Source organism: Garra rufa, chromosome 24 (assembly GCF_049309525.1).
Source record: "Garra rufa chromosome 24, GarRuf1.0, whole genome shotgun sequence".
Taxonomy (NCBI): domain Eukaryota; kingdom Metazoa; phylum Chordata; class Actinopteri; order Cypriniformes; family Cyprinidae; genus Garra; species Garra rufa.
In genome coordinates this window covers 11,123,076-11,140,128 of record NC_133384.1, presented here as the reverse complement: position 1 = coordinate 11,140,128, position 17,053 = coordinate 11,123,076, and the positions used below count along the sequence as shown (strand labels likewise).

The window sequence follows — 17,053 nt, the reverse complement described above, 5'->3', positions numbered from 1 at the left end:
TTCTCTTTACCACAGTAAACACACCACGTTTGTCTCTTTACCACAGTAAACACACCGCGTTCATCTCTTTACCACAGTAAACACATCGCGTTCATCTCTTTACCACAGTAAACACATTGCGTTCATCTCTTTATCACAGTAAACACATCTCGTTCTTCTCTTTATCACAGTAAACACATCTCGTTCTTCTCTTTACCACAGTAAACACATCGCGTTCATCTCTTTACCACAGTAAATACATTGCGTTCATCTCTTTACCACAGTAAACATATCTCGTTCTTCTCTTTACCACAGTAAACACAGTAAACACATCTCGTTCTTCTCTTTACCACAGTAAACACCGTAAACACACCACGTTCGTCTCTTTACCACAGTAAACACATCGCGTCCATCTCTTTACCACAGTAAACACATCTCGTTCTTCTCTTTACCACAGTAAACACATCTCGTTCTTCTCTTTACCACAGTAAACACACCACGTTCTTCTCTTTACCACAGTAAACACACCACGTTCTTCTCTTTACCACAGTAAACACACCGCGTTCATCTCTTTACCACAGTAAACACATCTTGTTCTTCTCTTTACCACAGTAAACACATCTCGTTCTTCTCTTTACCACAGTAAACACCGTAAACACACGACGTTCGTCTCTTTACCACAGTAAACGCATCGCGTTCATCTCTTTACCACAGTAAACGCATCGCGTTCATCTCTTTACCACAGTAAGCACATCTCGTTCTTCTCTTTACCACAGTAAACACAGTAAACACATCTCGCTCTTCTCTTTACCACAGTAAGCACATCTCGTTCTTCTCTTTACCACAGTAAACACACCATGTTCATCTCTTTACCACAGTAAACACACCACGTTCTTCTCTTTACCACAGTAAACACACCGTGTTCATCTCTTTACCACAGTAAACACAGTAAACACATCTCGTTCTTCTCTTTACCACAGTAAGCACATCTCGTTCTTCTCTTTACCACAGTAAACACAGTAAACATCTCGCTCTTCTCTTTAACACAGTAAGCACATCTCGTTCTTCTCTTTACCACCGTAAACACACCACGTTCGTCTCTTTACCACAGTAAACACACCACATTCTTCTCTTTACCACAGTAAACACACCACGTTCGTCTCTTTACCACAGTAAACACACCGCGTTCATCTCTTTACCACAGTAAACACATCTCGTTCTTCTCTTTACCACAGTAAACACATCTCGTTCTTCTCTTTATCACAGTAAACACATCTCGTTCTTCTCTTTACCACAGTAAACACATCGCGTTCATCTCTTTACCACAGTAAATACATTGCGTTCATCTCTTTACCACAGTAAACATATCTCGTTCTTCTCTTTACCACAGTAAACACAGTAAACACATCTCGTTCTTCTCTTTACCACAGTAAACACCGTAAACACACCACGTTCGTCTCTTTACCACAGTAAACACATCGCGTCCATCTCTTTACCACAGTAAACACATCTCGTTCTTCTCTTTACCACAGTAAACACACCACGTTCTTCTCTTTACCACAGTAAACACACCACGTTCTTCTCTTTACCACAGTAAACACACCGCGTTCATCTCTTTACCACAGTAAACACACCGCGTTCATCTCTTTACCACAGTAAACACATCTTGTTCTTCTCTTTACCACAGTAAACACATCTCGTTCTTCTCTTTACCACAGTAAACGCATCGCGTTCATCTCTTTACCACAGTAAACGTATCGCGTTCATCTCTTTACCACAGTAAGCACATCTCGTTCTTCTCTTTACCACAGTAAGCACATCTCGTTCTTCTCTTTACCACAGTAAACACAGTAAACACATCTCGCTCTTCTCTTTACCACAGTAAGCACATCTCGTTCTTCTCTTTACCACAGTAAACACACCATGTTCATCTCTTTACCACAGTAAACACACCACATTCTTCTCTTTACCACAGTAAACACACCGTGTTCATCTCTTTACCACAGTAAACACACCACGTTCTTCTCTTTACCACAGTAAACACACCGTGTTCATCTCTTTACCACAGTAAACACAGTAAACACATCTCGTTCGTCTCTTTACCACAGTAAACACATCTCGTTCTTCTCTTTACCACAGTAAACACAGTAAACACACCACATTCTTCTCTTTACCACAGTAAACACATCTCGTTCTTCTCTTTACCACAGTAAACACAGTAAACACACCACGTTCTTCTCTTTACCACAGTAAACACACCACGTTCTTCTCTTTACCACAGTAAACACACCGCGTTCATCTCTTTACCACAGTAAACACACCACATTCTTCTCTTTACCACAGTAAACACCGTAAACACACCACGTTCTTCTCTTTACTACAGTAAACACATCTCGTTCTTCTCTTTACCACAGTAAACACACCACGTTCTTCTCTTTACCACAGTAAACACATCTCGTTCTTCTCTTTACCACAGTAAACACATCTCATTCTTCTCTTTACCACAGTAAACACCGTAAACACACCACGTTCGTCTCTTTACCACAGTAAACACATCCCGTTCTTCTCTTTACCACAGTAAACACACCACGCCCGTCTCTTTTCCACAGTAAACACATCTCGTTCTTCTCTTTACCACAGTAAACACATCGCGTTCATCTCTTTATCACAGTAAACACATCTCGTTCTTCTCTTTACCACAGTAAACACATTGCGTTCATCTCTTTACCACAGTAAACACACCACATTCTTCTCTTTACCACAGTAAACACACCACATTCTTCTCTTTACCACAGTAAACACACCACGTTTGTCTCTTTACCACAGTAAACACACCGCGTTCATCTCTTTACCACAGTAAACACATCGCGTTCATCTCTTTACCACAGTAAACACATTGCGTTCATCTCTTTATCACAGTAAACACATCTCGTTCTTCTCTTTATCACAGTAAACACATCTCGTTCTTCTCTTTACCACAGTAAACACATCGCGTTCATCTCTTTACCACAGTAAATACATTGCGTTCATCTCTTTACCACAGTAAACATATCTCGTTCTTCTCTTTACCACAGTAAACACAGTAAACACATCTCGTTCTTCTCTTTACCACAGTAAACACCGTAAACACACCACGTTCGTCTCTTTACCACAGTAAACACATCGCGTCCATCTCTTTACCACAGTAAACACATCTCGTTCTTCTCTTTACCACAGTAAACACATCTCGTTCTTCTCTTTACCACAGTAAACACACCACGTTCTTCTCTTTACCACAGTAAACACACCACGTTCTTCTCTTTACCACAGTAAACACACCGCGTTCATCTCTTTACCACAGTAAACACATCTTGTTCTTCTCTTTACCACATCTCGTTCTTCTCTTTACCACAGTAAACACCGTAAACACACGACGTTCGTCTCTTTACCACAGTAAACGCATCGCGTTCATCTCTTTACCACAGTAAACGCATCGCGTTCATCTCTTTACCACAGTAAGCACATCTCGTTCTTCTCTTTACCACAGTAAGCACATCTCGTTCTTCTCTTTACCACAGTAAACACAGTAAACACATCTCGCTCTTCTCTTTACCACAGTAAGCACATCTCGTTCTTCTCTTTACCACAGTAAACACACCATGTTCATCTCTTTACCACAGTAAACACACCACGTTCTTCTCTTTACCACAGTAAACACACCGTGTTCATCTCTTTACCACAGTAAACACAGTAAACACATCTCGTTCTTCTCTTTACCACAGTAAGCACATCTCGTTCTTCTCTTTACCACAGTAAACACAGTAAACATCTCGCTCTTCTCTTTAACACAGTAAGCACATCTCGTTCTTCTCTTTACCACCGTAAACACACCACGTTCGTCTCTTTACCACAGTAAACACACCACATTCTTCTCTTTACCACAGTAAACACACCACGTTCGTCTCTTTACCACAGTAAACACACCGCGTTCATCTCTTTACCACAGTAAACACATCTCGTTCTTCTCTTTACCACAGTAAACACATCTCGTTCTTCTCTTTATCACAGTAAACACATCTCGTTCTTCTCTTTACCACAGTAAACACATCGCGTTCATCTCTTTACCACAGTAAATACATTGCGTTCATCTCTTTACCACAGTAAACATATCTCGTTCTTCTCTTTACCACAGTAAACACAGTAAACACATCTCGTTCTTCTCTTTACCATAGTAAACACCGTAAACACACCACGTTCGTCTCTTTACCACAGTAAACACATCGCGTCCATCTCTTTACCACAGTAAACACATCTCGTTCTTCTCTTTACCACAGTAAACACACCACGTTCTTCTCTTTACCACAGTAAACACACCACGTTCTTCTCTTTACCACAGTAAACACACCGCGTTCATCTCTTTACCACAGTAAACACACCGCGTTCATCTCTTTACCACAGTAAACACATCTTGTTCTTCTCTTTACCACAGTAAACACATCTCGTTCTTCTCTTTACCACAGTAAACGCATCGCGTTCATCTCTTTACCACAGTAAACGTATCGCGTTCATCTCTTTACCACAGTAAGCACATCTCGTTCTTCTCTTTACCACAGTAAGCACATCTCGTTCTTCTCTTTACCACAGTAAACACAGTAAACACATCTCGCTCTTCTCTTTACCACAGTAAGCACATCTCGTTCTTCTCTTTACCACAGTAAACACACCATGTTCATCTCTTTACCACAGTAAACACACCACATTCTTCTCTTTACCACAGTAAACACACCGTGTTCATCTCTTTACCACAGTAAACACACCACGTTCTTCTCTTTACCACAGTAAACACACCGTGTTCATCTCTTTACCACAGTAAACACAGTAAACACATCTCGTTCTTCTCTTTACCACAGTAAGCACATCTCGTTCTTCTCTTTACCACAGTAAACACAGTAAACACATCTCGTTCTTCTCTTTACCACAGTAAGCATATCTCGTTCTTCTCTTTACCACCGTAAACACACCACGTTCGTCTCTTTACCACAGTAAACACATCTCGTTCTTCTCTTTACCACAGTAAACACAGTAAACACATCTCGCTCTTCTCTTTAACACAGTAAGCACATCTCGTTCTTCTCTTTACCACCGTAAACACACCACGTTCGTCTCTTTACCACAGTAAACGCATCGCGTTCATCTCTTTACCACAGTAAGCACATCTCGTTCTTCTCTTTACCACAGTAAGCACATCTCGTTCTTCTCTTTACCACAGTAAACACAGTAAACACATCTCGCTCTTCTCTTTACCACAGTAAGCACATCTCGTTCTTCTCTTTACCACAGTAAACACACCATGTTCATCTCTTTACCACAGTAAACACACCACGTTCTTCTCTTTACCACAGTAAACACACCGTGTTCATCTCTTTACCACAGTAAACACAGTAAACACATCTCGTTCTTCTCTTTACCACAGTAAGCACATCTCGTTCTTCTCTTTACCACAGTAAACACAGTAAACATCTCGCTCTTCTCTTTAACACAGTAAGCACATCTCGTTCTTCTCTTTACCACCGTAAACACACCACGTTCGTCTCTTTACCACAGTAAACACACCACATTCTTCTCTTTACCACAGTAAACACACCACGTTCGTCTCTTTACCACAGTAAACACACCGCGTTCATCTCTTTACCACAGTAAACACATCTCGTTCTTCTCTTTACCACAGTAAACACATTGCGTTCATCTCTTTATCACAGTAAACCCATCTCGTTCTTCTCTTTATCACAGTAAACACATCTCGTTCTTCTCTTTACCACAGTAAACACATCGCGTTCATCTCTTTACCACAGTAAATACATTGCGTTCATCTCTTTACCACAGTAAACATATCTCGTTCTTCTCTTTACCACAGTAAACACAGTAAACACATCTCGTTCTTCTCTTTACCACAGTAAACACCGTAAACACACCACGTTCGTCTCTTTACCACAGTAAACACATCGCGTCCATCTCTTTATCACAGTAAACACATCTCGTTCTTCTCTTTACCACAGTAAACACACCACGTTCTTCTCTTTACCACAGTAAACACACCACGTTCTTCTCTTTACCACAGTAAACACACCGCGTTCATCTCTTTACCACAGTAAACAAACCGCGTTCATCTCTTTACCACAGTAAACACATCTTGTTCTTCTCTTTACCACAGTAAACACATCTCGTTCTTCTCTTTACCACAGTAAACACCGTAAACACACCACGTTCGTCTCTTTACCACAGTAAACGCATCGCGTTCATCTCTTTACCACAGTAAACGTATCGCGTTCATCTCTTTACCACAGTAAGCACATCTCGTTCTTCTCTTTACCACAGTAAGCACATCTCGTTCTTCTCTTTACCACAGTAAACACAGTAAACACATCTCGCTCTTCTCTTTACCACAGTAAGCACATCTCGTTCTTCTCTTTACCACAGTAAACACACCATGTTCATCTCTTTACCACAGTAAACACACCACATTCTTCTCTTTACCACAGTAAACACACCGTGTTCATCTCTTTACCACAGTAAACACAGTAAACACATCTTGTTCTTCTCTTTACCACAGTAAGCACATCTCGTTCTTCTCTTTACCACAGTAAACATAGTAAACACATCTCGTTCTTCTCTTTACCACAGTAAGCATATCTCGTTCTTCTCTTTACCACCGTAAACACACCACGTTCGTCTCTTTACCACAGTAAACACATCTCGTTCTTCTCTTTACCACAGTAAACACAGTAAACACATCTCGCTCTTCTCTTTAACACAGTAAGCACATCTCGTTCTTCTCTTTACCACCGTAAACACACCACGTTCGTCTCTTTACCACAGTAAACACATCGCGTTCATCTCTTTACCACAGTAAACACAGTAAACACATCTCATTCTTCTCTTTACCAGAGTAAGCACATCTCGTTCTTCTCTTTACCACAGTAAACACATCTCGTTCTTCTCTTTACCACAGTAAGCACATCTCGTTCTTCTCTTTACCACAGTAAACACCGTAAACACACCACGTTCGTCTCTTTACCACAGTAAACACATCGCGTTCATCTCTTTACCATAGTAAACACAGTAAACACACCGCTTTCTTATCCCTCTCAGTACTCTACCCTGCCAGGACATATAAAGATAAATCAAAGTGACATTAAGTTTACTAACCTATTCAAACACCTCCAGTATAAGCCGTAATTGCCGAACTTTTTTGCAGGTGTCATCTTGTTTCGGTTCCAACTCCGGTTTTTAAATTAAATTTTAAATGGATGGGGTTGTACAGTGTCTTCAAAGCCCCCCAAGTGCCATTTCCCCCCGAACTATACAACTATAGCCCCAACTGTTGTCTAGGCAACACCCCGTGTGCTATATAATGACACGCCCCACAGAACTGAGGGGCGGGGTGAGCAGAGGTTTATGGAATAAAATCACTGTCAAAAATAATCGTACGTAATTCAAAGCATTTGTGTGTAATTTTAATTTACTCGTGCGTAATTTAAAACTATTGTATGCAATTATGTTTTTTGTCAGAATTGGATTCCAAAATCTACGGCCACGACAGTTTACACATACGAGATTTTCTGTGTTTGTTAGAATACAACTCCAAAATTTACGACTATGACAGTTCACAGACACAACACTTGTTTTCACAACACCTGTGTTACAAGCACGACATGCGAATTACGACCACGAAGTACGGTGTGCGAAATGACTGTCAAAAATACGTCATCACGTTCACAGGCATTACTGTCCGAATGAAGATTAATCGATTCCCCGAGCCGCGCATGCGCCCCATCACCGTTTTAAACCATAGATATGTATTCATGGGTACCAAAGACGTCACTTCCGCTATGCTCGCCGCCATATTTGTGTCCGATATGACAACAGACACAGGGCATCTAAATGAGATTTAATAATAAATTGAAATAAGAAATTACTTTTTACTACTACTTCCCACACTGTGTATTTGACTTGATTGTATGTTTAGGACAAAAAGTGTAAATTATTGTGAACGTAGTCGCTCGATGAAGGCTTTAAGACCTTGAAGAATCCTGGTCACTTCTTCACAGCGAACGGGACTCGCGTTGACGGCACTAATTCCCTCAGTCCGCGCTTAGATTTCGGCAAATTAGTTTTGGCGAATGCAAAAAAAAAATGTGATTATTGAGCATAAGCCCAACATCCAGCAAGCCAAGAAAACATAGAATTTACCTGAGGGAAGACGTCTTTCACGTCTTGTGTATTCCTAAACCTGGATCTCATTATTGAAGCACAAATTCAAGCACCAAAAGCATGAGATTTCTTTATTTAAAATATGCATTTGTATTCATTCAAGCTATATGGCTGCAATAACATTTTAGTTTAGTTTATTACACCACTTGTGCAGCCAGTCACAATTCACAATGGTACCATTTACTCGGGACGATGGTTTGTGTGTAAAATTTTTAAAGTAATTGTACATAAATAGTTTTAGCAAAACAAATATGATTATTTTTGAGAACCTTTTTACATGTATATACTTTACTGCAGGCGTTGCAATGACGAACGCTATGTAGTACAATAGTTTAGCGTTTATTATTTAATTTTCATAATTCACTAAACACCGCATAATCTAAAACACCTTCAACTATAAAACACTCTTGCTCTTAAGCCAAATACACACTGAAACAAAATTTACGGCATCTGGATGTACTGTAAGTCACTATTCTCTGCATTAGCACTGTTTTGAACTTGCTGTTCAATTGCTTTCTTGTTTACTACATCTTTGGACTCACGAGTTGATCGGTTCAAAATGATGTAATCGCAAAAAAATGCTTCTTTTAATTTTAAGGCATTATTTTGGTTATAATGTACTGATTCACAATCTTATTCAATAATTAATTATTATTCCACTACTCTTGTTGTGCCGAAAAAAACACCCTTGCTGTGAAAAGCACCTGCGTGAATGACACCGGTACACTAAAGGCTATACTGTATGCATACCGACCCACTTCAAGCACTGCTGAGATCGAATAAAACTGTAACTAGTTTTTTTTCTGATGATTGTTGTTTCAGCTAACAGAATAACAGATCCCGGGCATATTGTATCCTTGTTCTGAACATTCTGGGAGTTTTGTTGATCTTCCTCTGGTAGTTGTGGCTGCTGTGACCATAGACTGAAATAGGTAGCGCGGACACAAAAATGGCGGCGATAAAGCACAGTGACGTCACGTGGTCCCTATGGATACTGACTAGATGTCGCCTCTGACGCTGCTGTCCATAGGAACGATGCGGGGGATTCTTGGGTCGGGGGAAGCCGCGTTCACTCTGCATTAGTTAACATTGGCAGAGAACTATCAACGATTAAAATCACCTTAATTTGCTTAATTTTCAACCGATTTTCAAGCCGTTTGGTTTATTATAAATGTCAGACATATATTTATGATAGAACATAGATTAATTAATTAATTTACTTATATGATATAAGTAAAATAATTAATTAATCTATGTTATATCATATACAATACAATACTTAGACACACCTACATAACTAATTAATTAGTTCTACAATGCACAAAACAATTACAAGGATGCTGATAGTGATATGAAAAAACATGAATAATATAAAATAAAGTATATATAAAAAATAAATAAATAGATAAATAATAGAGCAAATTTTAAATTAATAAAGGCATGAGTTAAACAAAGCGAAAAATAATAATAATTATGGACTCCCTGACCAACAGACCTCAGAATGTTAAGATGGGAAACCTGACATCTGCATCTAGGCAGAAATTAAATAATCATAAATCGTCCAAATCTCAAATGTTTTTTTTTTTTTGTTTTTTTTAGTTTTTTGGTTTGTTCCAACTGACAGACATTTATTTATGATCGAGTCCAGAGAAAATTTAAGCTTTTGATATTAATCTACTTGAAAACTAGGTGTAAGTTTATTATTCTTCCACTTCAGTGAACTTAAAATGAACTATTGTTACATAGTCTACTGCACACAAAATGGCTACAATGGTGTGATATCCATACTTAAACATATATATTAATTAAAACATTTGAGAAAATTTAAGCTTTTGATATTAATCTACTTGAAAACTAGGTGTAAGTTTATTATTCTTCCACTTCAGTGAACTTAAAATGAACTATTGTTACATAGTCTACTGCACACAAAATGGCTACAATGGTGTGATATCCATACTTAAACATATATATTAATTAAAACATTTGAATTGTACTGGTTTATTTTGTACATCAGCAAGCCTGCAATACAATGACCCAGCCTAAAATGGTTATATAACACAAAAACAAACATAACATGCGTACGTAGTGTGAAAAACATCTTCCAGTATTTACAACAGCTTATTAAATGATTAGGCTACAGTATATAACACAGGTTAACCATTCTTTGAAAACATCCAGTTCATGAAAATATCTACTACAGTTTAAATGATTACAGTGTATAGGACAGGTCAAGCATTCTTAAAACTAAGTGTTTAGTATCCCTGCAACAACACTACCTTACACAGTTTCTTCCTCAGACTTTTTGCTCTGCAGTTGCAAAGTATGAACCTTTGCCACATGGTGTTGTCTCAACTTATGAAAGGTACAGACAACCAGTGAAATTAAGTTAAAGTAGTGGATGTCTATGCCATCTTGAGTGTCAACAATGTGATCACAAAGACCAAATATGTCCTTAGACCCTACTTCTGCTTTCACAACTCTGTTTAACAGAGACACTGGGCACTGATGGGCTGCTGAGTTGATGTTAGAGGCCCGTCGGATGCAGTGCTCAGCCGAGCGGATCACCTTAACGGTACCTTGAATTGGTATTACTAGGCCTCCGTTGTTTCTGAGGGTGAGCAGATGGTAGTTATCACCAAAAGATGGTATGGTCGAAACTACCAAACTACTACGACATACATTGCATGCAAGTTTTCTCATGACTTGCCTAACTACAAATCCCGCAATGTAAACAAGTGCGTTTTCAGTTAGGCACCCAAAGCTTGTTGCTAAATAACTGTGGTCCAACACAACACCAGAGATTGGCTGAAAGGGAGAGGATGCAATGTTGTCATCGTCGTCCTCAGCTGGCACCACAGATGACATGTCGACAGCTGACAGACACATGGTGCTGCCTGTCTTCCCCGGAGCAATGCCACAGCGGACCATAATGCGCCGGAAATAATTCTGGAAGTGAGCAACAGTTGGATTGTTGTTCCATCCACCTGAAATTAAAAGGGTAAGAATATTCCAGGTAAGTATTTCAGACAAGTGTTTTTTTTAACAGCTGTATCCAGTACGTGTGGAAGGTGTGTGAATGCGTGTCTTGATTATGTGTGTTTTTGTAGAATTCTGTTTGTTTTCTCTCAACAACATTGCTCACTTCAATCTCAGCTCCTACCTGAGGCCCTGATGGAGTTGAAAAACTATTCCAAATGGTCTTGGCTAAAGCGGTATGTGCACATATCACTGTCCCTCAAGTAGCTCTGGTATCATCATGGTGAAGGAGTTGATGTTGATAACAAAACCGGTCACAGATAGATACCTTAAAATAAAGAAAAGAGACTTCAATATTCCAACATTGACTATATGAAACCATAAACTTAGTCTGTTAATATTTACTTTAAATATTGTAAATAGCATTGCATTATTTGAACTGGAACATACCAGGTTAAGTGAGACAAATTAAATGGGAAAATGATATAAATGTAATGTCAGGTCAGAGTGAGTTTTAGTGACTGAAGCTCTTACCACTCCTACCCCAACAAACCTCCTTTTAGTCAGTGTGATGCCTTGTTAAAATGTCATTCAGTGCATGTGAAATCTCTACTCATTTATCCAAGTTTTCCCTTTAATTTCTCACCCATCTGAGCATGCAAAATGTAGGCTTTGCAATGTGACCTTGTTGAGAACATTTGTAATAAAGTCACAAGAACATTCAGTAGAAGGACAGAAGCCAGAGAAAGATAGCAAAGAGGTAGACCTACTGATGTGGAATGTGTCAGGTTCTCAGAGACTTTGCTTGGGCAAAAAATCCTAAAAAATGTCCCTCAATTAATAAGAAAACCATGCTGAAGTGTAGTGAAATACATGGAGACTGTTTTTCTAGGCTTTATAGACAGATGAGTTGAGAGTGGCTCTTGAAGGACCAGCACCACATCCTCTTGTAGCACTCTTTCCAGTTTGTCCTCCAGAATCTGGCAGTAAGTTTTAGTCCATCTCCTATCCTGAAATGTCTGTCTTGCAGAGATGGACCAAAATGAACTCTTAAAACTTACTGCCAGATTCTGGAAAATATATTTTTGAAAGAGTGCTACAAGAGGATGTGGTGCTGGTCCTTCAAGAGACTAAATGGTTCCTGATGGTTTCATATCTAATTCTTAACATTAATTCTTACTTTTTTTTTTTTTTGCAATTAACATGCATTTTTTCTCATCCACCTGTTTTTTCTGACAATGCAGATGCAACAAGCGTTTTTCTGTCCAGTGTTCATGCCTTAACTTTGCAAATTCCAGTATTGCATTAGTATTGCATCCTTCTCATGGGCATTAAATAGTTTTTGACTTTTCAGTCTGAGGTAAATCTCTTTTTTGGCTCATTTTATCTGTAAAAGAAAATGTGCCTAATAATTCTGCACACCTGAATATAAGGAGTTTTTCCACTTACAGCCTTCATGGACAATTATATATCACTCATAAATAACGAATAGTAGTTATTAAGATTTACGTGGTTTGGAATTGGTCAAATGTGCTTGAAAAAAAAATATGACCACAATATCAACGTGCCTAATAATTATGCAGACAGTGTATATTCCAGTGAACAATGATATTACATGACCTATGTATTACAGTGTATGTACACAGCTGTTAGTAAGTCAACACTGAAAATTGCTAATTCTTTAATGTAGGCCTACCTCATCACGCTACAGGCTGCAGTAACCTACTAAACATCTATATTCTTGAAGCACAGGGCTCGCAAAATTTCAAAATCTCTGGTAGCCCTTAGGGCAGGTACTCTTCAGATTTTTGTAGCCCGAAAAGTAATTTAACTAGCTCAAATAAAAAAATAAAAAAGACAATTTTCTTTTTAAACATAGAAAATCAGATAGGAGTCTAAACGTCAATCAAAAATGTTTTCAATACACAAATATAAACAAATATCAAGGAAGGAATTTTATTTCACTATTTAGTTGATCTGCAGAATTTTTAAATATCAATTTAAGGCAATTTCTTTATTTTGAAGAGCTGCACAAGTAAAATGAACAGTATGAGTGGGGTTGGACAATGTACAGTAGCATTTTAAGCCATAAAATTACATGATTTATAATTCAGATACAGGTTCACACAAAAACAAAATATCTTATACAATGGCATTTCAGCCTTTATACCATTTAAAAGGGATAAATTAAGAATATAATTTGTTATATTTATTCAAAACATAAATATTACTGTCTTAATTGTTTATATTTTTAGATGGCACATTAACTTCTTTCACATTAACTCTGTCACAAGGGGGCGCTTTAGGATCGCTGAAATATTACGGTTTCCCTAGTAACGGCTGTATACAAAGCAGCATTAACGCTGTTTTATCAGGCATGAAATGAAAATGTCAACGACAAGTTTCTGAGGACAGTCGGTTCCCTTCAGATACATTGATATAAAGACATCCGTGTGGCGATTTGACTTTGAAACGTGCGTATGTTTTTTATTGAATGATATCATTGCCTTTTGAAGTTTTATCCAGCCCTATCGCGATTCTCGTCTTTCTGTCATCAACTGTAAGAACCCTTAATATTATAATTAAGATTTTTATTTTACTATTTAACATATTTAAAACTTTTAATGGCCTTAAAATTGATACAACTAAATTGAGGAGTTTTTAAGGACCTGCAGGAGCCCTCTACTTTAAGATAGCCCGTCGGGCAGTCCGGTCAAACATTTTGGTAGCCCGACTGGAAAACACAATAGCCCCGGGACGTCGGGCTAGCGATTTTGCGAGCCCTGAAGCACCTACATCTAACGTTACTCTGTGAGCTAATCTTACTTACTATATTTAACCTGTCTCTGTAATATATCGCCTCACTGGTATTAGTGATAACTAACACTTAAACATGTCCGAATTTGGAAGAAAAAAACAACTTACCTGAGACGATGAGTGCGCACCTGGTTGCTGGTCCGCCATTTTTGCACCACTGGTTTAAAATGGTGATGGGGCGCATGCGCGGCTCGGGGAATCGATTAATCTTCATTCGGATAGTAATGCCTGTGAACGTGATGACGTATTTTTGACAGTCATTTCGCACACCGTACTTCGTGGTCGTAATTCGCATGTCGTGCTTGTAACACAGGTGTTGTGAAAACAAGTGTTGTGTCTGTGAACTGTCATAGTCGTAAATTTTGGAGTTGTATTCTAACAAACACAGAAAATCTCGTATGTGTAAACTGTCGTGGCCGTAGATTTTGGAATCCAATTCTGACAAAAAACATAATTGCATACAATAGTTTTAAATTACGCACGAGTAAATTAAAATTACACACAAATGCTTTGAATTACGTACGATTATTTTTGACAGTGATTTTATTCCATAGAGGTTCATATCATTTAAAAGGCCAGGTACTGATATCGCTTGTTGAGAACAGAGGCATTTTTTACCAGGTAAAATGAGTGTTGTTTTTTTACACTACCATAGATAATTTTTAATCAAAGTGTATTACAAACTTTTCATTTGGACCCTAAAGCATCATATTAACTTGTGGAAAATGGGCATTGGATGACCCCTTTAAAAAATATATATATACAGGGGCTTAACAGTTTCATTGTATGGCAGTGGTGTGATATAGTCCCTCAACCCTCAACCACCCCAAAGAACTGCTGAAGAACCATTTTTTTGTGTGTAGATGTGGTCAATAGGACTTTTGTGAAATGTCTTTATACACTTTTTTTTTTATTAAAGCCACACAACTTGTGTTCATGACCTGTCAAAACTGGTCTGAATCATCACTCAGTAATGATTATAAAGAAAAAAAGATTTATTGGTTCCATTCTTTTATAATGTACTGATAACAATGCTAAAACTGATTCATCGTGTGCCTTATATTGTACCATCAAAGTTCATTGCAAGAAAAGTGGGTATAAAAGTCTACAGACCCTGTTAAAATTCCATCTTTCTAAGATGTATAAGTGGATCCAAGTAAAATCTTGCCAGATCTTTTTCAACATTTAATGTAATATTGAATAATAAAATTTATGCAACAAGCAAATACAAACTTTATAGGAAAATAAAAAATAAAAGAAATCCTGATTTCACAAGTGTGCATATCCCTCAACAAATATTTGGTTGAAACACTTTTTGCTTTAAATACAGCAGCCAGTCTATCAACTTGGCACTTGTTTCCAAATATTTTACTACCCATTTTTAGCCCATGAACCAGAGAAAAAAAATCCTAAATATTTTATCACTGCAGTTGTGGACTCTTTGTATTGGTGCAATCATTGAACCTTCATGCAGCATGTTTGTATCTCTTTTAGTGCTGATCCTGTTGATCGTGGCAATGCGACGCAGACGGAAAACACCTCTTTTCCTTGAGGACGAGCGTGATGTGAGGGAGAATATTGTTCGGTATGATGATGAAGGAGGAGGTGAAGAAGATACAGAAGCTTTCGATATGGTCACCCTGCGTAATCTGAATATCGTGCGTGAAGCAAAGGTCCAGGATGTCAGTCCGAAAACAGCCTCTGTCTACCCATACTCAACTTCAGCTACCTCTAGGACATCTTATAAAACACTTCCTGACAATAATGTCTTTCAAGAGTTTATCTGGAACAGGCTGAAAGTAACTGATGTGGATCCCTCAGCACCACCGTATGATTCACTACAGACATACGCGTTTGAGGGAAATGGCTCTGTAGCAGATTCTCTAAGCACGCTGGAATCGCCCAGTTCAGATTCAGAGCAGAGTTATGACTACCTCAGCAACTGGGGCCCGCGCTTCAAAAAATTGGCAGACCTATACGGCAATCTTGAAGGAAGCAGTATTTTCTCCTAGCCTTTCCTATCATGGAGAACTTTGGCCTATACATATTTGATGATGCAACAACTGTTATTGTACTAAATGCATAAAGACAATGTGTAAGGTCTGCATTTTGTTTGTTGGTTTCATCAGATTCATCAGAAAAACTCCAAAGAAACAAAATCGTGTTACCAGAGTTTAACCATAAGGTTCCTCAGATTTGGCCATGACCCTGCAAAGTTCCAACCTTAATCAAAGACACCTGAACAAGCTCATTAAGATCTTCAGATTGCAAACGCTCTATCAGATCCAAACGGCAAACGGTGTTAAAATAGTTCCGTAGTACTACGGAAAATGATAAGACTATATGCACCCGAAATCTAAGTTGGACAGACAGTCATTTACTTTTTCTAAAATGTTCAAACATCGGTGTTCAGGGCAAGGGCTGTCCAGCAGAGCCAGTAACTGTATCTGCAGTAATCTCAAAATGATCTGTATCTGTATTGAAATAAAACCATAAATGGGATAGGCTTAAACCAAATAAAGTCAAATCACATGAGCCAGTTTTAATTATAAATGTGTTCCCTTAATTTTAATTAAAATTCCCTTAATTAATCTTCTCTTCTATTTTTAATTTGATATGCCTGGTATAGCCTTTTTTATTGTATTACATTTTTAACTTTTCTTTAAATATCTTCTAATTAAAACAATAATGCAAAGTGTTAAATGTAAGGAAAAATAAATGTCCTTATATCCCGACAATCATCCACAACTTCATGTCTGCTAACCGGCTTTGGGAAAGAGTGAAACAGAGTAACATTGTATATCATAATGTACAAGATTTCAAACATTTAAATAGATAGTAAATAGTAAAAATGTGTATGATATATTACTCTTGATATAGCTATGAGAGAGACAAAGAGCCAGCATTCATTAGTTTTATTTTATTTTTAGACTTACACTCATTTACTCATTTGAAAGATTTCTGTAAATATGGTGCTTTCCCTTGCTCACCTGTTATTCATCAATCACGAGGAGGGACTGTCTCTGCTGAA

The 17,053-nt window shown here is 38.1% G+C and overlaps 1 protein-coding gene across 1 annotated transcript in view; it reads left to right on the top strand.

Annotated features, from left to right (window-relative positions):
* LOC141300202 (cadherin-7) overlaps positions 1-16,034 on the top strand; it is a 159,573-nt gene extending 143,539 nt beyond the window's left edge. The window contains exon 11 of the mRNA XM_073830536.1: positions 15,517-16,034. Coding sequence (XP_073686637.1) covers positions 15,517-16,034 — 518 coding nt within the window. The remainder of the gene's footprint in view (positions 1-15,516) is intronic.
* Positions 16,035-17,053: the final 1,019 nt, after the last annotated feature.